The sequence below is a fragment of the Papaver somniferum genome, chromosome 3 (assembly GCF_003573695.1).
Source record: "Papaver somniferum cultivar HN1 chromosome 3, ASM357369v1, whole genome shotgun sequence".
NCBI lineage: Eukaryota > Viridiplantae > Streptophyta > Magnoliopsida > Ranunculales > Papaveraceae > Papaver > Papaver somniferum.
The window spans coordinates 87,111,880-87,138,482 of record NC_039360.1 but is presented as its reverse complement, the minus strand read 5'-3'; the positions used below and the strand labels follow the sequence as shown (position 1 = coordinate 87,138,482).

Sequence of the window (26,603 nt, the reverse complement as noted above, 5' to 3'; positions counted from 1 at the left end):
CTTGTTTTTATTCTTTGACTTGTGATGAAGATTGTCATTATCACAACGTTCACTAGTACAAAAGATTTCAGACATGATGTCTCTCTTTAGTCTTTCAAGAAAACTCTTGTAATTATTGTCACCAACAATTAAAAGCTGAGAGTCATTCTTGTGACTAACTTTTGGTCCCTTTTTGGCCATGGAGGACTTCGGGACCCATTTAGAGTTGGGTTTCGCAGGAGCAGCTTTCTCCTTCATATCATTAGGACGATTTTCCTTTTGAATACATTGCGAAACATCCTTTCTCCAATTTGGAACATCAGATCTTGTCTTTGCATTTAAAAAGTCATCTCTCTTTCTATAATTGGGTTTTTTATGAGATGACCTTGTCGAGTGATATGCAAAATTTGAACTATCATCATAATAATTCTTTTTCTTAAACTTAGGACAATAACGATATGAGTTCTTATGAGGAGCAAACTTAGCCAATTCGTTTGATACAAAAGAAAGTGCTTCTTGCATCTTACGAACTTTGCATCCCCATTGCAAGTGTTCTTTATTACCATAATAATAACAATGCTTAGTATAAATATACGAAGTATGAGTTTTAATGTTATCTATTTGTGGATCCTCTTGCATTGGAGCTCGACGAGTTTTCTTCTTCTTCTTCTTCTTCTTCTTCTTCTTATCTTTATTCAACGTTGTTGCTTTCTTGACATTAGCAGAAATGCCTTCTTTGATTACTGCTGGTTGAACACTATTCTTAGGATTGACAGAATTTTCTTCTTTACAAGAAATATGAGCATCTTTGTCATCAGTGGAAGCCTCTGGTTGAGAAGAATTTATAGCTTTAACAAATTTTATCTCATTGTTATCGTTGGAAGCATCTGATTCCTTATATTCTAATCCCCATGTATCGCCATGATATCTTCATGCTTCTAACAATGAGGATAAATTGTTTGTGCTATCATTGGATTTTCTTAAGTACAAATTTTCTTCTTTCAACATCTTGATTTTATCAAGAGCACCAGCTAGATCAGCCTCAAGGTGTTTTTCTCGTGAGAGATATACATCTTCTTTCTCTTCAAAACTCTTTTGTTGAGAGTTAATCCTTGCATCAGATTCAACAAGTTTCTCATCCAACAAGTGAATTTTTTCAAGAGCAACATCACGCTCTTTCTCTAACAATTTTGTTTGAGAGAGACTAGCACTAGCTTTTTCTTCAAGACCCTGTATTTGTCGAGAATTAAACATTGCTTCCGATTTAGCACGTTTCTTTTCCGACAAAAACAGTTCTCTTCGAAGATTTTCACATTCTAATTTCTTAGAATTTAGATCGTTTGTACGATCTTTAAGAAGATATTCAGTGGTGCGAGAACCACAATATTTTCCTTGAAAAAGTTCTCTCAACTTCTTGTCCTGTCGACATAAAGGAGTTAAGAGATCAATGACATCAGAAGTTTTGAGTTTACTCTTTCCCAAAGGCTTCAGTATCTTGGAGTATTTTGAGATTTCATCATCCACATCTCGCTCAATATCTGAGTCACCATCATTGGATATTTCATCCAACTGATTTTCTAGGCATGATTCCTAGTTATCACCAGTTTCTACATCATTAACAAGATGAACTTGTCTAGTAGATTCCCTTTCATGAAGGTCTTCAGATATTGAATCGTAGATGCCATCATCAAGTGTTAATTCAAAACTCTTGATGTCTTGATTTACGTTAACCATATCATTATCAGGTTCTATAAAAACCATTTTTAGATTCCAGTCTTATAGGTTGGATCGCACCAAACATAGATTGTTAGATATTTTCGTGTTTGCCTGCTTTGATACCAACTGAAAAAACGAGAGTACCCAAATATACCTCAAACTAAAACTTTTCCACCTATAAGTCCTTTCTCCGAAAGTGATTGTCTATGGACTGAGTCGAGACAATACAACAAATCGGTTCACACCTCGTGTGATCGTCTATGGATACGAGATCGAGACAATACAATTACTTGATAAAAGGTTCGGACTTAACCAACACACAATAGGATTACTATCAAGTAAATAGGAATTAATGTTTGTGTAAAAATAAAAGTAAATGACACAGCAAGATTTTGTTAACGAGGAAATCGCAAATGCAGAAAAACCCTGGGACCTTGTCCAGAATTGAATACTCTCAGGATTAAGCCGCTATAAAAAATCAAACCAACTTCGTATAGTTGAGACCAAGCAACTAAACCTATAGTTCACCTAGTTCTGTCTGTATTCCCACGCCTCCGACCTGTAATAAGTCACGTACTTGGAACAATTCCTTTGGTTCGTATTCCAACAGTAAAGGAACAACAAATCTGTTTGGTATCAACTCTTTTCAACCAAGTGATGTGAGTTCGAAAAAAGGCTCTTTTGTTTATCTCAATAAACTCCTTTGTCAGGTTCTTAGATCTATCTTATTATCAACAACCAAAGTAATTGTTAAGATTTTGCAATCAATACTTTTAATCACAAATAATTGTATTGATGCCGATCTACACAATTAATCAATCTAATCTACCACAAGGATAAACCGTTTATAGTTGGATCCTCTTTTACGAAACGAGTATTGTGCACACAAAGATTATGAACCCAAATCAGAAATCTTCAAAGTCTTCTTTGTCTTCAAATCTTCTTAGATCTTCAATAAACACCTACACACAATCAACTTGAATCTCTTGTGATCAATCACGCATAAAACAAAGTCTGTTAACAATGGATTATCACAAGACGTCTTTAGATCTACAAACAGTCTAAAGATCCCCATCGAAACTTCGATCTAGTTTTAATGAATCTTATATCATAAGAGAAGATTCTCAAGCTTAAACAAACTAGGTGCAATTAAAGTTCAACCACCGTTAGTCAATCAAATCAATCGAAAACAAAAGATAAACCGCAATTATTTAGTTTCCCACCAACGGTACTAATAGAGCTTCTCAATCCCAAAGAAGTCTTTAAACTGAGTGGCCGTAAAAGATTTCGCCTAATTAGGTTACTCTTCTCTCCGAATAGGCGGCTTCACCAGTAGCATCACAACTGAGATAATTTTGTTGTCTATGAGGATTAGTTTGCTCGAAATGCAAACTTTGATATTTATAGAGAAGGAGGTTTGGACACCAAGAAATTTCCAAAATCGAAAATATTCTCAAGATATGCAATATATTCCAAATTCGATTTCCATAATTCCTGGAAATGCTTTGTCCAAATATTGACCGAAAATCTCTTGGAAAATCTCCAACTAGTAAATGCACATTACTAATTTTCATTTTCCTAAAATAAAATTAAAAACCTTAATTAAAATATTCTCAACTTATTTTTCGATTTGGGATTTTCTTCCTTTAGCTATTAAGGAATATCTTTGAACAATTAAAGATAAGTGTTACTGCACATGTTCAAAGTATGTCGACATCTTTACTTTGTAAGTTCTACTTACAATCTTGAAACCTATTTGCCACACTTCCAAACAAGTTTAGAATTGGTTCATCTGACTTTCAAGAACTATGTGATTGATCAAGAACACTCAATCATCAAACATGGGTTTCACGGTTCTACCAAAACAAGTTTCGGTTCCACCTCCATGTGAGTACTATGCATAGTCACGCTAGTTACCAAGATTCGGTTGACTAGGTACTAGGATGGGTTCCCCACATATATATTGTATCTAACTTGTACTTGTTGCACATGTCCATAGGATGGGTTCCCCTTTGCCTAAAAACGTGTTGCACATGTCCATAGGATCGGTTCCCCTTTCTACAAAAACTTGTTGCACCTCATACAAGGATCGATTCCCCTTTGTGATAGGTTGCACCTCTTACTAGGATCAGTTCCCCTTTACCCAGATTCGGTCATACCAATAACACTAAATTGATCATACCATCCCAGGTGATTACTTAAGATCGGTTTCACTAATAAAAGTCATACCAATACAAAAGTCGGGCCTTTGCGAATAGTTTTACCAAGAACATAAACAAGTCATGAGCGGTTATACTAATCACACATATTGGTAGTTCAAAAGATATACAATGAATAACAATACCAATAATGCCCGACGATTTCCATTTCGATTTACAAAACAAGTTCATGAATTTACTTTCTTAAAAAAAATGTAAAACATTGTTTCCTAGGATGAAATCTTCACCTTATACCCATACATAATCACAATAGCATTCAAACGATTATGTCGATGTCTTATATACAAAGTTTAATGGTTAAGCAAGAAACCTCGTATTGTATTCCTTAATATTATGTCTAACTAGAGTGTAATCATTCATGCTTCGCAGTTTTGTTTTCAATATGCACGACTTGAAAGATACGCCAGGGAATGAAACAGTTCAAGTCAAATATCACTAACCTCAAGTGGAAGGATGATGTTGTCGTTGTAGCTCCTTACTTCTTCACTTCTTCAAATCATTGCAATACTTGTAATGTCTCATATCCTAATACTTTCAAGCTAACCTATACGAAGTTGACTCTAGTACATAATCAAGCGACTCTTTAAATGAATTTTGGCTCACTAAAATATGACAACAAACTTGACATACCAACGCTTGGTGGGTTCAACTGAGCTATGCTCTAACAGAGGCAATGAATTCTCCAGATATAGTTCTATGGAAAGAAGCCATTCAAGATGAACTGGATTATATCATTTCCAATGGAACATGGGAATTAGTTGATTGTCTTCCTGGCTCAAAACCCATAGGTTGCAAGTGGGTTTTTAAAAGGAAGTTGAATATTGATGGTTCAATCAATAGGTTTAAGTCCAGGCTAGTAGCCAAGGGCTTTATACAAAAGGAAGGCATTGATTTCTTTTATACGTATACACTAGTAGCACAAATTGGTTCAATTCGTTTACTGATCTATCTTGCATCAATTCACCGGCTAGTGATTCATCTAATGGATGTAAAAATAACATATTTGAATGGTGAATTAGAGGAAGAAATCTATGTGGAACAACTGGAAGGGTTTGCGAAATCAAGTCATGAAAGTAAAGTTTATAAACTTCACAAATCTTTATACGTCATAAAACAAGCCCCCAAGCAGTGGCATGAGAAATTTGACGAGATAATATTGTCAAATGGCTTTTGTATAAATAATGCAAACAAATGCATCTACAACAAATTTGATACTAATGGTGGTGTTATCATTTTCCTATACGTAGATGATATGTTAATTTTCGGAACAAATTTGGAATATGTGAATGGAACTAAAAAGTTTCTTTCTGCTAAATTTGACATGAAGGATATGGGAGAAGCTGACGTGATATTGGGTGTCAAGATAAAAAGGGATGGTGATAGTATCGCACTGTCATAGTCACATTACATAGACAACATCCTAAAAAAGTTTGGTCATTACAATCAAATACCTGTTTGAACTCCTTATGATCCTTGTTAGAGCACTGCTCGGTCGAACTCTCAAGCGTTGCTATCTCAAGCTTGTTTGTCAAGTTTAGTTGATCAAAACTATGGTCTTTATTTCTAGTCTACTTATAGCTATGTCTCAGATTAGGATAGAATGTGTAGTTGAGCTTTATACTTCACATCGTTCATAGATTGAAGACGAAGATCTACTGAGGAGAGCTTGGAGGAACTTCATCAAAAAAAGGTATATGGAGACCAAAACTTATAAATCACTCAGAAGTCTATTCTATTATATCTTCTAACGAGACTAATTCGTATAGCTATATAGACTTTTACATTATACACATTTAATATTTCGAGCTGAGTTTATCTCGCTTATATATTTCTCGAAATATGTGTTGGAAGCTTTTTGCCTTAACTATGTTCATCATTATTCTTGATGAGTTTAGTTGGAAAAAATTTATTTGTTGGAAACTAAGTAATAAGTCAAAAGATGATCATGTGGAAATTGCCTTGAAACATCTTACATAATTTGTGTGAAACAATCATTTGATGTCGACTTGGAAATTTTTGTATTGATCATTCGATCACTAGAAAATTACTTGAAGCTAATAGTTTGTGTGAGACAACTATTGCCGTCTTCTAAGGATGTTTCAATGATTGAAATGGGAGTTTAGAACATTTAACCATGTCTGGATACAACACGATATGCATACCTAGTATGCGAACTGTTTTGTAATGATTCAGGTCCGGGAACCTTGTTTCCGTACCCAGTATGCATACGGTTTTAACTATTAAGGTCCGAGAACCTTGTTTGCGTACCTAGTATACGAACGGTTATACCTGCGTTGGGTCCGGGACTGCTGATCGCGTACGTAGTATGTGAACGGCTGGACAAGGCCAAGGTCCGGAGCTGTTATTTGCGTACCTGGTTAGCGAACACAATGGTTAAGTTATAAAATCAGTTAAGTATGTTTTTCATACTCATGAACAAATACATTTACGAATTAAGGAATGCAATCTTTGCAAATTGTGGCTTAATATTCATGAATTGATTCTTGTATAAGTTCTTTGTACGATTACGAATCAATCCAATTTTCTTTCAATTTGTCATATATATTTCTATGAGATAGTGAACAATTAAACAACTACATTTGAAACACAATTAGATTCATTTGATAATCTTTCATGATTGATTGATCATCATATTTGATCTAGAAGTGTTATATGAATATGGTTAAGACAAAAGTGTCCATATGGCTAACTTCGGTTAGTTGTTATTGAGCCAACTCAATATACACGTTCAGGGACGGTTACCCATATCTAAATGAAGGTATATTTCATTTATGTGTAACAAGCTAAGACCATCTGACGGTGGAGATTAATTGCTTTATTTCTAGGCAGACTTAGCTTGAATCTTAAATCAGGATTTCATTTAACGGTGAATATTGAATGCTTTGTTACTAAGCTTTCTTAGCTTTTATTGAAAGCAAACCCTGATTTGAAAGACTATATAAGGGAGAACTCTAACAATTGGAAAACCTAATCCCGACACTTTCTTGTGTCCTAGTTGCATACTAGAGTCGATTCTCCTTTATCCTAGGTTTTTCCAAAACCATATTAGGTTAACGACTTGAAGACCTCATTTGGGATTCGTGAAGCCAGATCCAACTATTTTCTCTGTAGTTGTGTATTCAGATCTTACTTGTTTTATCGTATTAAGTACTATCTTCTCTAATATTTTCTCGAGATTTATCTCCGATAGGTAAGATATAAAAAGTAATCACAAAGTTATTCGTCTCAGACTTTGTGGTCCCACAGTAACTTCTTCTACTACCATATAGTTAAGTTATTGTGAGGTGATTGATATTTGTAGGTTGCTCTTAGGAAGTATAAGATCGTATTATCAGTTGGTTCCTGTTCACCTTGATTTATCATAAGACGAAACAAACCTTCATAGGTACTTATGTGGGAGACAAATTTATCTATCAGAATAGACTAATATGTGGGAGACAGATTTGTTTATAAGACTTCGACTTTGGGTCGTATCAACTCTTAGTTGTGGGTGAGATCAGCTAAGGGAATCAAGTGCGCAGAATCCGGCGTGGTACTAGAGGCGTAAAGAACGCGACTGTACCTTAATCGGTGTGAGACTTTGTTAGGGCTCAACTACATTCCAGTCCGAAGTTAACTTGTAGTAGGCTAGTGTCTATAGCGGCTTAATACACTGTGGTGTTCAAATCTGGACTAGGTCCCGGGGTTTTTCTGCATTTGCAATTTCCTCGTTAACAAAATTTCTGGTGTTTGTGTTATTTTTTTCCGCATTATATTTCTTTATATAATTGAAATATCACAGGTTGTGCGTAGTTCAATCAATTGGTAAATCTGACCTTTGTTTGTTGGGTATAAATTGATTGACACTTAGACATTGGTCTTTAGTACCGTCCAAGTATTTCTCACATCCAAGGTATTGAAAGCGTGAAGCATTTTTCATTTTACGGAAGCTATGCGTATATCGAAGCGTGAAGCGTCGCTTCATGATTGATGTTTGAAGCGGATGTTTTGTTATAAATAAATTAGTCGTAACTAGTAATTATAAATTTATTAGGAAGATAATATTTATATAAATTTTATATAAGTCTAATTATTATCAAAAAACAAAGCGTGTGCACATCAATTCAACCTTTTTCAGGCGACCGGGAGGTGGGGTTTATGATTCCCTCTTAAAACATTCATATTTTTCTTTTAAAAGCTTTAAAAATTAGGCGGGAAAGGAGTTGACTAAGTCAAAAAGCACACTTCACATAACCGCTTCGGAGCGAAATGCTGAAATTTGAAGCGAAGCGTATGCTCCGAAGCGTGAAGCATACGCTTCATGAAAGATGCGCTTCACATGACCGCTTCAGAGTGAAATGCTGAAATTTGAAGTGAAGCGTACGCTCCGAAGCGTGAAGCGTACACTCATAGATTTCTATGTGTTTGATTTGCTGATTGGTTTGAGAAAAAAATATATAACACTTTGATATCTTTCTTGGTTGAGCTCGCTTTATAAGCTGGTGCTCTCGGAATAATATTGGAGTTAGTCCAGATTGCCGAACTAATTATTGGGTGTGGTTGTTATACCCCCGCTTTTTCAATCCTAATGCTAAATTAGTAAGAAATAATGACAGATGCAAGTCGCAACTACAATACGCGAGAGTAATTGGTTGTTTAATGTATCTTATGCATTGTATCAGACCCGACATTGCATTTGCTGTTGGCATGCTAAGTAGATTTACTAGTAATCCAAGTCAAGAACATTGGGATGGTATTGCTCGACCACTTAGGTATTTAAAAGGAACAGTTGATTATGGACTACATTATCAAGGTTACCCTTCTGTATTAGAAGGGTATAATGATGCTAGCTGGAACACCTATATGGAGTCTAAATCAACTACTGGATGGATCTTCACTCTTGACGGTGGTGCTATCTCATGGGGATCCAAGAAACAAACATGCATATCTCACTCGACGATGGAATCCGAGTTGATTGCTTATGGTGCCGCATGTAAGGAAGCTGAGTGGCTTCGATGCTTATTAATGGATATCACATTATGGAAAAAGCCTACTCCGTCGATTAACATTTATTGTGATAGTCAAGCGACTATTGCTCGCGCAACGAGTAAGATTTATAATGGAAAGTCAAGACACACTGGTCTTAAACACAATCACATTAAACAACTTTTAAGAGACAGAGTAATTAATTTAACATATGTTAAGTCTGTTAAAAACTTGGCAGATCCTTTGACGGGACTTTGCCGAGAAATGATTAAAAAAATATTAAAAGGAATGGGACTAAGGTCTATTACTAATCAATCACATTCGACGGAAACCCAATATAGGTTTTGAAACATAGGCTGGATTCAATGGGACAAACAAGTCGATCATGTGATTACGGTGGAAATTGCTAGAACAGTGATAGTTCAATTCTTGGGTGTTTGCGTCTAGCAATTTGAGTGTTTGTCAGTATTTTGGAGGTTTTATATTATACTGTTAATAAGATTATTATATTATGCAGATATGTAGAAGACAAGAACATCTTTGATAAGCTTACTTGTACGAGAAAAGAGGTTTGGCTGCTTCCGTTAAGATACAAACCGGTCTCATAAACACTCATGAAATTGGGAATACGCACATGACCATAAATGTGCAGACTTAAGAACATCAGATTTATGTTGGAAACATATATGTACAGTATGTCGTCTAGTCACATAAATTTTGTGGTTCAAAACTACGGTTACCATAAAATTGACAAAATTTTGATGCATTGGTGCTAACTGGAAGTTCAAGTCTAACAAACACTTACAAGGTTATGTATTTGTTTTTGGAATTCCCAAAATGTATATCTTAAAATGAGGGAGAATTGTTGGTATTTTGAAATATACATTAACTGTATATGTCAGAGAAAGTCACGAAATGTTTTTGTATTACAAAATCATTTGAAATTCAAACTAGAGCAGTTACGAATCAGTTACAACTGAAAAGTTTGTAACTTGAATTTGCAGTCGTGACTGTTTGAGAAGTCATGACTATTGAGCACATCTCTTTCAACAAGTAATCTATAAATTCATTCTTGTGATGGGCAGTCAGAATATACTTCTTATAGTTTCTCTTCTCATCATCTCTTACATTTGGTGGTTTCCTTCTTCTACGAATCTGAAAGTTCAGGTTGTTCCTAGGTACTGCAAATCCTTAGAACAACATCAAGTGAGTTTGGGTCCATTGTATCTTGGGGACAAATTTCCATTAACTCTTTTTGCACTCGCAATCGTTATTGGAAGAGCGACAACTTTGTCTTGTCTTAAATATAGCGATACTAATTGTGCCTTGGTTCGAAAGTTCTCATTTACTTGCATATTATTCCTACATTAAATGGATTTTGTAGAGCAATTGAGAGTAGAGACAGAGAGAATACCAACAAGTGGTCAAAATCACCCCGATAAACTCGCAGGGGATTCTATAAAGCAATTACGAGCATTTGCAATTAAAACCATTTTTATTAAAAATAAATTCCAAATTAATTTCAATTTACTCTATCAAATGCCTTTTCAAAATTACACACAACTGAACGCCATGCCAATAAATAATTAAATTTAGCCTTATTAAAAAAATAAATAAACTAGCCATCTTCCTATGATCTTTTGTCATTATGGTCAAAATCACCACTTGGTTCCAAATCCAAAAACTAAGATCAATTCTTCAATTACATATACATATGGTACTAAACTGAATGTGCCACATACGGTACGCAAGCAAGACACAATAATGCAAGTTTGCAACCTCTACCTAACGTCCAAATTCCATTTCGATAGAAAATTCTAATTTGTTTCTTATATTCCGGTGTTCCTATCTTCAATTTGGAGCCACAAGGAAGAAGTAAACTCGCAAACAGTGGTGTCTTTGTGTGGTACATTAACTTATCCCTCGCCACTTGTTTCGCGTTTTCGCCCACCTTCGTTCCGAGTAAAAAAAAATGATGGCTTCATCGTCATCTCTAATGGCGACTCTTCCTCATTCATCTTCTTCCATTGTTACTACTAGAAATGATTCTTCGTCAAGACCACGCTCAAATCTTGTTTTCCCTCGTACTTCTGTTAGTGCCAAAACTTCTACTAGATTCACTCCAAGACGTCCATCTGTATCTCTCCGCCAAAGGTGAACTTCTCCATGCGCTCCTCCTTAAATCAATTTTAGGGTTTTCGTCATGTCCTTTTAGTCTGATTTTCTTTTTTATTATTGAGTTCGCCTTATCTATGGGAAACTCAGATGTTTCAGATTTTTATAGGAATTTCCGAAAACAATCTGAAGGGAATTGAATTTTGTTTTCTTTGAGTGTAGAGCTTTGTTTCTGGATTCATAGAGAAATTTTTGTAAGTTTAAAGAGGTTTTAGGAAGAAGTCATTGTTTCTGAAACACTCAGAGACCAATTAGTAGTTTTGTGTTTCTTAATTCCTTATTAGATACTTGAAGATGGAACTTAATTTTGTTTAAATTGGTATGTGAAGCAGATTTTGGATAATGTTAGTTTTGTGTTATTCTTGAGTTTGCATGTCTATGAGTACAATTTAGTTACTGAAGTATGTCTTGTTAGTTCTTTCTGACCTAATTATGAAGCTAGGATAACAATATTCCGGATCATATTAGTATCTTATTTTTCGGTCAAAAGTTATCTAGTTTTTGAAATCTGAATTAACTAAAGCCTCCAAAGAAGTCCCAGTTTATTTCATGCTCATACACTTTGGAAAGACTATCTTGTTTTGTGGTGTTAGGATTGATACAAACAATAATGCAAAACATAAGAAATGTGCATAAATGTTGTAAGAGTGTAAATTTTCAAATGTTTGTGTGTGCAATTGGCATACAGCATGCCACACATAACATGCTTTAAAATTATCGTAAGTTATTGATCATACTACTAAACCTCTCTCTCTCTTTCTTCTTCTTCTCCTTCTCCAGTAATTTTGTTGGGCAGAGGTGTCTGCGTGAAGGTGGAACTGGAAAGCTGCAATCTCATATGAGAAGGAAAAGTGTACGGAAACAGTATAATTCTATTTTGGGTGATCCAGTCAGTACAAGAAGCTTGCAAGAAAGATCAACGTGCATTTCTTGTTTCCCAGATCATCACAGGCATAGATGCAATGCTAAGTCACTTTCGCGCGGATTCTTGCATGACAAGTCAAATTTCCACTTGTCAAAGTTATCGTCAAGCAAACTATCTGTAAGTGACAATCATTTTTATGTTCATAATTAACAAGAAATCCGTCTCCAAAGAGGTGCATCTGGGTGATTGGATAACTGAACTGACTGTTATTCTGTATCCAGTGATAAAAAAAGTGAATAAAACCACTGATTTTTTCTTCATGGTATGGATGCATAAACTTAATAAATCTAGTTGCAAGAGGTTCACACCATTTTGAATTGAGGCACATTATTGTTCTTCTTCCTTTTTTTTTTTGATAACTAGGCACACTATTAGACTTTCTCCAATAGTCTATAAATCAAATCAAAACAATAATAATAATTTTGTAGATCTGAATGCTCAATATTTGAAGTGTTCACTCTAGCGAGACAATGATATTAGTTTAAACTTCAATTGTCCCATTCTTCTGCCTCTTATTGTTTGGCAGAAGTTTTGTTCACCATTACAGTTTAGTTTGGCTAACACTAGATTGGATGTCTGTTTATGTGAAGCCAGTTCATGTAGCATATGCAACTCCAGGTCCGGATGAGCCACATGTTGCTAGTCCAACCTGGACAGATGCCATCATGGATAAACAAGGAGTAGATTTCTTGGATCCTGAAGCTTCAAAAGCGGATTTAGAGGGATTTTTAAGATATCCACTTCCATCTCACCCAAAGTTGCATCGAGGGCAACTGGAAAATGGACTTCGCTATATTATTCTACCTAACAAGTTTCCGGGAGAAAGGTACTTCCTTTTCAGATTCTTGCTTATTTCAATAGAAAGGTTAATGGAACAGCCTGCTCACCTGGTGTATTTGGTTGGGCCTCCACCACATCCGTGAGTTGGATCAGTGCTGGTTTTGCGTGGGTTTTATGGTTCCACATTGTGTAAGGAGTTGCGGCAAACATACTGAAGTGTGGACACACTCTTCATTGTTTCCTGAGGTCTTTTGAATGAAAGCAGGACACAATTGGGTAGCATTGGGAGAGAGGGGTGTTGCGGCTTAACACTTTGCTGAGACACTTAATGTGGATATGGTGCATTGACAACTGGATGTTACCACTGTCGTATTGTGCAGTAGATCACCTAGGAGCTTTTTTGATTTTCCCTCTTTGTGCATCTATGTATCTCTACGTATGAAAGTAGTGTACTACATGATGATCATGATCATACTAAGTGGTTTTTGATTTTCACTTTATTCAGACTTCTTCTATAATATACCCAAATCTTAGTCCAACTACACCCCTTTATTTTTGGCCCTCCTCTGCAAATCATCTTTAAATTTTGTTTTCACCATCCAAATAAATTTACGCGTTGCTTCAGCTGTATATTTTCGTCTATAATTTTGGATTTCAGATTTGAAGCACACATGGAGATCCATGCTGGATCTATAGACGAGGAAGAAGATGAGCAAGGAATCGCCCATATGATTGAACATGTAGCATTTCTGGGAAGTAAGAAGCGTGAAAAGCTACTGGGGACAGGAGCACGCTCAAATGCTTACACAGATTTCCATCATACAGTGTTTCATATTCATTCGCCTACAAGTACAAAGGTCTGCTATGTTTTGTTCCATGTCACATGAAAGCTGGACCTTATTACTTTTTGTGGACAAATCTTTGCTTTGGCTTTTTATCCTTCCCTTATAATATCACATGTTTATTTGTTAGCTTATTATGGCATTGGGTTGCAGAATTGTATTCAGTTTGAGTGCCTTCCGGATGAGTTTATGTGGTATCTCTAGGTTTAGTCATTTGCATGCATTAATCGTTGCATGTGTGGATTTTGATAAAATGACACAGGGGCACACTTATATATATATATATATATATATATATATATATTATTTGATGCTCATAAAAGCTTTACTGATTATATGTATTGTCTAAAAAGCTGCCTTTGAGTGTATAAGTTACTTTTTATCCATATTGATTTTTAACCTTGCTTGCTAGGACTCTGATGGGGAGCTACTTCCATTTGTACTGGATGCTCTGAATGAGGTATGCATGATTATTTAGTTATAAAGGTTTTCTGCGTGTTTCCGACATACCACAGTTTTTTGTAGTTTTTAAAGCTGGATTGTATAGATATCGGAAGAAGGATTTATATTCAGTTGTTCACTAGGTCACTACTCCTCTTCTGATGGATTTGTCTGCTATAATTTTTCGAATGAATGAGTATATACGGATAGATCATCATCTTCTGGGTTAATGATGTTCCATTTGTTAGCAACCACCTGGGGGAAAACGATGCTCAATAATAATTATTCTTTGCCACCTTTCTTTCATGAGTGCAGATAGCTTTTCACCCTAAATTTCTTGCTAATCGGGTTGAGAAAGAGAGACGCGCAATCCTATCAGAACTGCAGATGATGAATACCATAGAGTATCGCGTGGATTGCAATGTGAGTACCTTGTTCTCTTTGATGGGGTAGAAACTTAATAGTGTCTTATATTTGAAAAGTTCTGATATTGGTTTTCTGAACTAATTGCAGTTGCTCCAGCATTTGCATTCAGAAAACAAGTTGAGTGAAAGATTCCCAATTGGATTAGAGGAACAGATTAAGAAGTGGGATTCCGATAAAATTAGGAAATTTCACGAGCGCTGGTACTTCCCAGCAAATGCCACTTTATACATAGTCGGGGATATCGATAACATTCCCAAGATAGAGTATCAGATTGAGGTATATCTTGTTGTGGTCGTGAAAGGAAATCTGAAGTCTTTAAATATGTTTATTGTTGCATTGTTACCAAATCCATAGTCCTCCCGGAATGTTAAGGTGCTGGTTAACTTACAGTTCTAGAATCACACAGGCTGTGTTTGGACGAGCAGGTATAGAAAATGAAACAGCCTCGGTTCCAGCTCCAGCTCCTAGTGCTTTCGGTGCTATGGCGAACTTTCTTGTCCCAAAACTTCCAGGCGGACTGGCTGCAAGTTTATCAAATGAAAGATCACCTCTTTCTATGGATAAATCAAAAGTTTTGAAGAAAGAGAGGCATGCTGTTCGTCCTCCAGTCAAGCATAAATGGTCTCTTCCTGGTGCCGGCATGGATGCTAACCCACCAGAGATTTTCCAACACGAGTTGCTTCAAAATTTCTCAATCAATATGTTCTGCAAGGTATATGGATTTTTCCCTCTTTGAAGGTGTTGTGTCTCATGGGTGTTTAGACAGTAATCCGTTAAGGCATTAGAGTCAGTTTGAAATCTTCCCACGCTCGCATCCTTTTCAAGAACACTTCTGTTTGGTTTATTCTGGGAAAACATTTCAGTTTACTCTATGCCTGATTTGTTTTTTCTCTTTTGTACAGGTTCCCATAAGCAAGGTTCAAACATATGGAGACTTGCGAAATGTTCTGATGAAGAGAATATTTCTCTCAGCTTTGCATTTCCGGATTAACACCAGATATAAGGTAATGGACTAAGTGTAACGTCTAGTTGATGCTGGCAATGGATATTCTCATACAACTAATTATCTGTTTGTTCCTGTTTGCCAGTAAGCCTACGCTGTGCTATTTGCCTATTTATTGTGGAAAATTATAGGCATGTCTTGAATTAATTTGATTTGTAAATCCCGCAGAGTTCAAATCCTCCTTTCACATCAATCGAATTGGATCATAGTGATTCTGCAAGAGAAGGCTGTAGTGTGACTACTCTCACTGTAACTGCAGAACCCAAGAACTGGGACAATGCGATCAAAGTTGCAGTACACGAGGTTTGCCTTATATATTTTTCATTTGTCACCCAAACAGTTGTATTTAACTAGGTTCAAGTTATTGATGTTTCTCTGTGAGATCAACCATCACATGATGCTAATTGTCGATACTTTACCAAGTTGTTGTTGGTAAGTTCTCATATGCAAGATGAGGTAGAAAAACAACACATGCTCGATTGGAAAAAGATCCAACATTTTGCTTCTTTCAAACTAAAAAAACCACATTTTTTTAAATATAGTGAATAAAAGTAAAAACGATTCTAGGTTCCATTTTTAAATATAGTGAATAAACTCTTATGACTTTTAATTTTCATAATATTATCTTGGAACTAAGGTCAGTAAAGTATTTATTGAAGTGTAAGCTGCATTCCAGCATCTTACATTCTTATGTTGCTGCAGGTTCGTCGGCTTAAAGAGTTCGGGGTGACGAAAGGTGAATTGGCTCGTTACTTGGATGCACTAATAAAAGATAGTGAACATGTAGCAGCGATGATTGATAATGTCCAATCAGTTGATAATCTGGATTTTGTCATGGAGAGTGATGCAGTGGGTCATACAGTTATGGACCAAATACAGGGACACGAATGTCTGGTTGCTGTTGCTGAAACAGTTACACTCGAAGAAGTAATTTCTACCTTTTATGACCCTTTCTCGTTTTAAAACTGAAATCTTGGTAAATATAGATCGAATACCTGATCCTATGGTACTTGCTTCTGTTGAGCCTATCGTACCACGCATCGAATTTGACTTGGTTTACTTAGTAGAGTTTCCAATCTACCCGAATCATGGTTTAAGTAACTACTTAGTTATTTTAATCTTAAATGTCTTCGTTGTTATAGGTCAACTCAATTGGTGCAGAGGTGCTTGAGTTTATATCTGACTTTGGAGAATCTACTGCACCACTTCCTGCAGCAATTGTCGCGTGTGTTCCAAAAAAAAATCATATTGATGGGGTTGGTGAAATGGAATTTAAGATTTCACCTATGGAAATTACAGGGGCTATTAAAGAAGGTTTGAAGGTACCCATCGAAGCTGAACCAGAGGTATGCTTTCTGACACACATTTAGATCCATGCTTGATTGCTGCCGCTTCAGTAGTCATTTCCTTAAATTCTTTAGAGAATCTATCTTACTATGTTTTCTATTCTTACTGTCAATGTCTGAACGGAGGATTTAAGAGGTACCTAGGTGACTTGGCATAAGTTATGATTTATACAGTGCAATCATGTAGTTTCTTTTATTCAGCCTTCTTCGTGCTTTTAAATAGTTCGGATATCGGTCGATTCAACTATTTATGTAATTTTTTTCTGAAAGGGAAATTCCTCTGTTTTGCTTGTGTGTGCAGCTGGAGGTGCCAAAAGAATTGATATCATCATCACAGTTGCAGGAACTAAGGTTACAACGTGCACCATCCTTTGTTCCGTTAAGTCAAGGAGTTGATACCCCTATAGTGTACGATAAAGAAACAGGCATCACACAATGCTGCCTTTCAAACGGGATTTCTGTGAATTACAAGGTCATGTTTCATTCGTTTTTCGTTGATGTGACTTGCTTACTAGGTGCTTCTTTTTTCATTAGCTTCCTTCAGGTTTTTGTTTTGTATTCTCTCTTTGTTTGTTTACGTCACCAAAGCCCTTATTGTCCTTCTGGCTCACTTAGGCGGCACTCATCATCCTCACAAAGATACTGTACCGTCGTAATGTTATGGTGACCATTTTGAGTTTTAGACTATTCTATCCGTCTCATTAAAAGGCTATACTTTTCATCGTTGACAAAAACTGATACAGATTAGCCACAATAACACGATTGAAAAAGAATAAAAGAACACTCTAAAAGAAGAGAACCCAGATTAGGAAATACCAAAGCGGAGAAAGGTTTTCCTTTTTAACTGTTCTTTATCCGCATTATCTCCCCAGACGTGGTTGCCTCTTTCACAGCCGTGAAGATAGATGAGGTTCTAGTCACAAGTGTTGGAATTCGGTTGCCTCTACGTTTGTAACTGTCTTGGAGAAAGTATAAAATAACTCTCGTCCCAGAACAACATGCATACATGTCATGGCATTCCTTTTTAATAAATAATTTGAGCTTAGCAGTCTAAAGAGTGTGCAGCGTACTTTATGTCTCCTCTATATCGATGTTCATACCTCTTCTGGGGTTTTCCTGTTGATGTACTGATATGTGTGATATGTGTTCTGTTCACATCCCTTTTCAATCAGAATTAGATCTACTAGTATGTAGCTCCTTTATGTAATCTTACGAACTCTGACATCTGTTCTTATGGAATTATTCAATGATGATATTAATGTAAACAAAGGGATATTACATCAACCCTTCATATATATCCCACAATCGGGACTCTAACCATTACCTCTCATTTCGGATCATCCCATCATCAGTATGGTTCCTTAGGAATTGAGCTGTGACTTGAGATCAAGAGATTTTTTTCTTATATGTCAAAATAAATTAGAGTGAAGAGAAACATCACAACAATCCTTCCTATCACCACTTCACTTCTCTTCAAAACACCTTGGCTAAGACACCCTCATTGAGAGTCTGTCTTGGAATATCTGGGACTCCTAACCACTAATCACTACTTCTCATATTGTTGCGTGGCCATCATCTCCTACCTCTGTTAGATGTGATTGTTGAGCGTTTTGTAATCTTGTGTTGATGAAAGTAATTGACTTTTCCTTGCTTGTGTCTATGTAAATTGTTGCAGATTACACAACATGAATCTAAGGCTGGTGTCATGCGACTGATAGTTGGTGGTGGAAGAGCGACAGAAGATTCTGATTCAGGAGGAGCTGTAATAGTCGGGGTTCGAACTCTTAGTGAAGGAGGTCGTGTTGGGAACTTTTCGAGGGAGCAGGTATGCTTTTGGCAACCGAATATTGCAGATATCTTTTTTCACCAGCATGATATTAAACTGTAGTACTGTACCAAGTTATCCATTTTGTTTGGATATCTCTTTCTAGGCATGCTATGTAGCTGCTTGCCTAACATTTTGTGCTTTCAGAAAGCTGAATGGTTAAGATCTTATCGATCTACATTGAGATTCTATTTTTAAGTCATATTCAACATGAATCTTCTGCACTCGTTAGTAGAAAGGATCCCGCTGTGCCCAAATAGCAAAATAGGCCTTCTATTTTTATGTTCTTTAGAAAATTGCGTCCAAATAACAAGTTCTAACATGCTTCTGAATGCTCTTTTTGAAAACTTATTCTGTCAATTTTCATCTGTATGTATATCTCCAATATTATTCACGTGTTTGGTTTCTTTTCCTTTTTGCCTCCTGTTTCCAGGTAGAACTTTTCTGTGTGAACCACCTAATAAATTGCTCTTTGGAGTCCACAGAGGAATTTATTTGTATGGAATTTCGATTCACACGCAGAGATGGTGGAATGCGTGCTGCGTTCCAATTACTTCATATGGTGCTTGAGGTATTTCAGTTTGTCCAAACATTTTTTTTTTCCATTTTGTTTTATGTTTATTTAGCTTATTTAGTTGTATTAGCCTCCAAAATTCTGCATCGTTATGTGTGCTAAAAATATATTTCTTAGTCAAATTTTTGATTATCGATAAGCTATTAGTTCTTACACTGTCGTCTGGTGCTAGCATTAAAACTTCAATTTTGAGCTGAAAAAGACAGTACATAATGTCTCATTGTTTTCTTGGTGGAGCAGGATGTCACTTCTGCTTCCACTTAATGTTACGGCTGACTACACATCTTTTAGGATTTCAATAATATTTCTATGTTGCCCATTTCATTGTTTGTCACCACCCCAATCTTTTTCCCCCCTTTCTTTTTAAAAAAAGTACTGATTTATTGCTAACAATATACAAACCAATCTCCTAGTTTTATTTTGATGAAGACCTAGTCATCTTGCTCAATTTCTGGTATAATCGATTTTCAGCATTTCCAGGTGTTGGCTGTTTTAAAATTTTAATATGTTTTTCAGGAACTTCAATCAATGAAGCAGTGTCACAATGACTCTAATTTGTTTTTCCTGTCTGATGCTTATGAAATTCTCTGAAATGCAGCATAGTGTCTGGTTAGAGGATGCATTTGATAGAGCAAAACAGCTATATCTGTCATATTATAGATCCATTCCTAAAAGCTTAGAGAGGTCAACTGCTCACAAGCTCATGTTGGCAATGTTGAATGGAGATGAACGTTTTGTTGAGCCTACACCCCATTCGCTGCAAAAGTTAACTCTGCAGACAGTCAAAGATGCCGTAATGAGTCAATTTTTTGGGGATAACATGGAGGTGAATGTTTTTTTCCCCATGAAGTTTGTTGATGCACTCATAATGAGATCTTATTACTTTTTCATGTACCTTCTTTCATTATATATTTTTTTTCATCATCCCGTTGCCATCGCTAAAACAATTTCAGGTAAGTATTGTTGGAGATTTCACAGAAAATGATATCGAGTCTTGTATTCTTGATTATCTGGGGACAGTTGGAGCAACAAAAAGGGATGGGTTAGTGAACGGCTTCAACCCTGTCATGTTTCGATGTTCTCCATCTGATCTGATGTTTCAACAAGTGAGTAATCAATTCTTGGACGCTATATTGTTGCTATATATTCATATCATTTTTTCTTCTCCACAATGCATCTGAGATATTATTGGTATTGGTCCTATATTATCTTCTTCTGTTCATCGAGTTTGAAACCTGCAAGTACTTGTAGGATATTTTGTATTATCATGTCCAGTTACTTGGACCACAGTTTGTTGACTGGAATTTCGATCTTAGATGTTGTGCTGAGGATAAGTTTACTGATACCTATCTAGTGAAGGGGGATTCGTTAAAGTTACTTATTATCCCTCCTAGCCATGTCTGTTTTACCTTTCAACCATAATTTGTGTAGGTAACTCTACTAACTTCGTTCACTAAATTACTATACACATAGAACCTAGTTTAAACTTCACAACCTAATTATTACGGAGTAGTATTTTTTTACTAAGTTCATGCCATATCCGCAGCTATATCCCCGTTGTTTCTTGCCTTGGGTGTATAACACATTAAAGTGCAGCATTATCAACCACAGCTATGTCCCTTTTGATGACTAGGTTCCTAGATATCCTGTTGGTAGTGCTTCAATACGTTTCTTTTGCAGGTATTCTTGAAAGACACTGATGAGAGAGCATGTGCGTATATTGCTGGCCCTGCACCAAACCGCTGGGGACTCACTGTTGATGGACAAGATCTTTTCCGGTCTATTGATAATAGCTTACCCACAGAAGGTAAGTTACTGGCACGTAATGTGTATGCTCTGTTCTGAGAATTTGGCTCATAAGTATAACTCATAAGTTATGTTGCTGATAATTAGTTTCCAAATCATGGCGTTTTATTATGTGAGGGTTATAAAAGGCCTGGTGTTGCTTTCAGTTGCACAGTCAAATCACGAGTTGCCCTCTCTGGAAAATAAGGAAGCTGTTGATGAGAATCCACTGAATCTTCTCAGTCATCCTCTATTCTTTGGTATCACACTGGGGCTTTTGGCGGAGATAATAAATTCCAGGTATATTTATTTATTTATCCAAACTTCGCAGTGATCCACTATTCTTTGGTACCATCTTCAGGTGATTTTAACTTGAACAGAGCAGTCTTTACCACTTTCCTTGACGGTATAACTACAGTTCCTCGGTTGTATCATAGTTGAGGACTTGAAGCTATCCTTTACATTTCGTGTTAAAAATCTAGTTGATGTCCGCAGTACTGGAACGACAGCCACGTCATATTGCTTTCAAATGTGTTGCCTAAGATTGTATGGTTCTTGGTGCAGGTTATTTACAACGGTGAGGGATTCTTTGGGGTTAACATATGATGTCTCATTTGAACTAAACCTGTTTGATAGGCTGAATCTCGGGTGGTATGTGATCTCAGTCACATCGACTCCTGGCAAGGTGCAGATCGACCCTTTTTTTAATATCACTGTGTCCATTTATGTGATCTATTACCATCTATTTTATATCCGTTCCTCATTCTTCATGGTCTAATTATACTTGAAGGTTTACAAAGCTGTTGATGCATGTAAGAATGTTCTTAGAGGTTTGCACAGCAGCAAGATTGCCCTAAGGGAGCTAGACAGGGTTAGTTACTTTCTCGATTTCGATGTTGTGTATCATATTTGATCCATTTTTAGTCAAAGACTATAACATGCGATAATATTATAAATAAATTTTAAACACCTTGAGGTACTAATTGATAATCTCTGGCAGGCGAAACGGACACTTTTGATGAGACATGAAGCTGAGACCAAACAAAATGCTTATTGGCTGGGATTGTTAGCGCACTTGCAGGCCTCTTCTGTTCCAAGAAAGGTAGCAGTTGCCCTGTTTTTCAACTTTGATGTTTGTTGGGTCATCTCCTAAACATTTTTCTAATTGCATTATGCTGTTTGACGGTATGCAATCTTCTTTATTGCGCCTTGCACCATTATTGGGAATCTGGCTTGTTAAAAGGAAACATTTGAAAGATCCATAGAAAATGCGGATAAAAAAAAAAAGAAGAAAGATCCATAGAAAATGATCACGGGTTATTCTGATTTCTTACAAGTGGCATAGATGTTGTTGACTTTAAAATCTCATCCAAATGCATTTTAAATGATCTTGTGATGGTGGTGGTGGATGATATGTTTATTAGCGTGTGTTCCAATCATTTTCAGGACATTTCATGCATTAAAGACCTGACTTTGCTGTATGAAGCTGCTACTATTGAGGATATTTACGAGGCATATAATCAGCTGAGAATAGACGAGGATTCATTATTTTCATGCATTGGAGTTGCTGGGTCGCAGGCGGGCAAAGATGTCAATGGTAAGATACATCTCCACTGACCAATTTAGAGTAGCTCTAGTTTGATTCATTTAGGGTTTCTAGAAGTTAGCATCTTAGCATGGTTGATTATTTGTGTTCCATGCCCTTGCTGCTGTTGAAATTGTAAGCATACTGTATCCTGTATAACTTATCCCATCGGGTTTAAATTACTTGAAGAACGTAAAATAGCTATGAAACAATTATTGGCCCAAATACTTGTGTAAAGGCTCTTTAGGCATATAGGCTGCGGTAGCTGTAGCATGCAGGTGCAAATAGTCACTAAAGGTACCCTCAGCAACAACTATGCTGGCGAGTACTTCACGAGGTAAACAAATTCCTATTTAGACAGGAGTTCTAGCTGCTGAAAACACATGTTGCGAAAGGTACTTAATAAAATGATAAAATTATAAGTTGTTAAAGAAAAATAGATGTGCTTAACTAGGGAGCACAAAGTCACTTAAAGTGCCATTAGGAAACATTGGAGGTTGCAAGTGAAACTAGTGGGGTTAACAAGTGCTTTTATGACGGAGGAACTTTTGCGACTTTACGACACTTGTAGCTAAAAACGCCTTAAGCATATCAGGCATTTTGTGTGGTTCAATATAGCAGTAAAAGGTTAAGTTAAAAGCCAAAACTATGCTCAACTTGAGAGTACTTAAAAAAGTTTCCCTGCTGCTGTCACCCGTGTTCGTGCAACCGTTTACCTGAGTGTAGCTGTTTTGCTTTGGCATCAAGTTATTTACCTAGAACTACTGTAAGAGTTCTCTAATATAAGGTCAAACTGGATAATGGAGGATTCTTAGTTGCTTATTAAGTTTTCTTTCTAAAATAAAATAGATAAATGAACTGATTTCACAAATTAAAGTTTCCAAGCATTTCTTTATGGAACAAGTGCAAACATAGAGGTTCTCAAAATCTGGACTCTGCTGAACTTATGTCACCGAGTTTGGATTAAATCCTGGAAGATGCATTTTGCGCATCTTTTCTTAGTAACTATGTTTTTTTTTAATTCTCATTTACTCTTCTCACTGCTGCTCAGAGCTGTTAGAAGAGGAAGAATCAGACATTGGACATTCAGGAGTTCTCCCCAGCAGCCGTGGTCGATCAACAATGACACGACCAACAACATGAACATTCTCTGCTCGAAATGAGTCATTAGATCATATACACTACTAGGTGAGCCACACACCTTCTACCTTTTCTGTGCTTGATTTGAACTTCGGAGATTATTCCTGTGCTCGAAATCCAGCTTCTTTTTATTCTGCATCTTATTCTATTCCAGACATTATATGAACCTCTGGAATTTATGACCCGTGGATGACCACAATCTTTGTATTGTAAGGAGATCAGGATCAGTATCACTAAAAATCACATTTTTGACATTATCATGCTTTCCATATTCATAAGTGAAGAAAGATAGAAAAGGTGCATTACTATTAGTTTGCTTATATCTGCGTTCTAGTCAAAAGCTTTTTGAGTGGGATGTCCTTGTGCCTCTCTATTGAGCTGAGAAAAGAAGAAAAAAAGAAAGGAATCGTGGATCTTACTTCTTAAATACGAGTCACTATGTCTTTTTGTTTGTTTGTTTGATGCAAAGGTATTTATTTACTTCTGACATGGGTAAAATGGGTTTAAGGTTCCTGCAGAAATCAGAAAGAAGAGAGGGGCGGACAGTGAGGAATCGTCAAATCACTGTGAGACCAGACCAAATTTAGAGAGGAAGCCGTCAATTTTTTTTTTAAAGCCTTCAAATCTGTACCATATAATTCTTTCATTCCCCCTTTGCATCACTACTGAGACAAAAATAAGATAGGAAGCGGGAAAATGACCAAGATTTGTAAAATTTGAAAGCTTTCAACTTTGGAAAATTTGTATCATACAAGTTTTACCTTTTCCCGGTAACAAAAGTCCACGGGAAAACCATGTCTTCTTCCTTCCTTCCCCTTATGCATTTACTATTATTCATTTATTATTTTATATAATTTAATGAGATTATTTTTTTTTTTGAAGCATTGGAGAATTTTGTTGAATTTATTTACACTGTTACGGTGATCATAAATCAAACTAGTTCTCTTATTTTCATGTGAAACACTTAGTTTCCAATTCTTTTTACTTAGTCTCAATGATATTTCTGAGTTTTACTCTTTCAGTTTAACGTCTTCACGTCTTCCAGTAAATGCATAAAATATTCGATCAAACTCTTTTCTAATTGGTAATATCAAACAAACTTCCTTTTTTTTTGATACATCCTTTTCCCGCTTCCGATCTATTTTTTGTTTCAGTAGTGATGCACAAGGGAATTCGAAAGTATTATATGGTACAAATGTGAAAGCTTTTAAAATTTCGGGAGACCATGGCATGCTTCTGCTTCCTCATCAAACAAGCTACTCTGTCAAACAAACTACTCTGTTGATAAGTCAGATTGATTATGATATCGAACAATCAAGGCCACCATGACATGTTTGTATATTATATACTGTCACTGATATTTATAGATAATATTTTTTTTAACAAAACCATGGAAATTAATCTCATATTTTTCTTCTTCTGATAAATCTGATTAGTCAACTAGCAAAGAGCTCGAATGACTGAGCCCACCGGTTACCATGTCTTGTTTGAACGAGTTCTAAGATATTTAATTTCTCAATAGTTTTTAGCTATCCACATGTACTCTGAGGTGGTAAACATTTATGGGCAGTTCTTCACAAACGGCGATTTTGAACAACACCAAAACTATATGCCCATCCAAGGGCCGTGATGAATTCTTAGGGATGTGGTGGGTCCCATTTGAATACCATTTTTGAACATAAGTGTCAATCTCCTTTCAAATTATGGGAATTCAAGTTCAAACTTCAAAAAATAAATAGAAAAAGTACAAAGATTGCCTCATTGTCAATTAGGCTAACATATTAAGCTATAAAAACCAAGGTGATACTCTTTGAGTTACACAAACACCAGCCATATTGTTTTCAATAAATAAAAATCATTTGATTAAAAAATGGCACAAAAACCCAATTTCTATTTAAAATGTTTAAATTTAGTTTTTATTATTTTAAAAAAAGCCAAACATACCCTTTTACCTTAATTTCTTCTTCTTCTTCTCTCCTTAATTTTTTCTTGTTTCTTACGCCTCCTTCTCCCTACAACCATCACCACCAACAACAACAATAGCTCCGCCAACAACACCTCCATCTCCTTCTCTTTCTCTCGTCTCTTTCTGGAAATATAGGATTTGAAGTTTCGCACTCAGGATCTCCTTCTCTTTTTCTCGTCTCTTTTAGTTTGTCTTTTTGATGCCTTTTATTATCTGGATCTTGGTTGTAGATCAACGAAAAATTATGAGAGGAAAGGTAATTTTGTTAGGGGATCGTGTTATATGAAAGCCGGTCTAGGTAAAATTTGGGAATTTATGAGATTTCGAAATGGAATAAGGTGGTTTCTCGAGATTAGGTTGAAATTTGGGGGGATTTTCTGTTTTTAATTGGTTTTGGTTTTTGATTGAGTAAGAATTAGGTCGAAATTGGGGATTTCTCGTATTTGATTTGTTTTGAATTACGATGAAATTTTTGGGGGATTTCTTGTTTCTAGTTGAGACATTGAGTGAAAATTAGGTTGAATTTCTTGTTTCTGATTTGTTTTGAATTGGGCTGGAATTTTGGGATTTTTTGTTTTTTAATTTGGTGGTTGTAAATTAGCAGGTTTCTTCAGAAAATTGTGATGATACATCTTCATCGTCGAAATCAATGTTGTGTTGGGAAAATGACAGATTTATGTTGAAACTAAAATTGGTTTCATCAAATTCTGACAGTTTTGGTTGGTGAAAATGAAGAAGGGTCGGAGATAGGTCGAGCCTTTTGTTTTTTTCCACCCCATGGCATGGAATTTCGATGGTTGAGACTTTTGTTTTTTTTTCCTCTGCCAATTAATATCGGTCTTCCAATATATGTTAATGAACATGAGGGATATTTGGTTCTGAAATGACAT

General features: G+C 36.1%; 1 protein-coding gene across 1 annotated transcript; it reads left to right on the top strand.

The window, feature by feature from the left end:
• Positions 1–10,741: 10,741 nt before the first annotated feature.
• Positions 10,742–24,628, top strand: LOC113356736 (stromal processing peptidase, chloroplastic-like). Its single transcript, XM_026599943.1, has 25 exons — positions 10,742–11,054; positions 11,856–12,117; positions 12,591–12,826; positions 13,439–13,637; positions 14,035–14,082; positions 14,379–14,486; positions 14,577–14,765; positions 14,896–15,201; positions 15,392–15,493; positions 15,661–15,795; positions 16,195–16,419; positions 16,635–16,838; positions 17,140–17,310; positions 18,514–18,663; positions 19,097–19,234; positions 19,836–20,063; positions 20,191–20,343; positions 20,918–21,044; positions 21,190–21,322; positions 21,587–21,707; positions 21,813–21,893; positions 22,023–22,124; positions 22,469–22,619; positions 23,659–23,795; positions 24,256–24,628. The coding sequence occupies exons 1-24, from the start codon at positions 10,873–10,875 to the stop codon at positions 23,748–23,750; spliced, it is 3,843 nt and encodes a 1,280-aa protein (XP_026455728.1). The 5' UTR covers positions 10,742–10,872; the 3' UTR covers positions 23,751–23,795; positions 24,256–24,628.
• Positions 24,629–26,603: the final 1,975 nt, after the last annotated feature.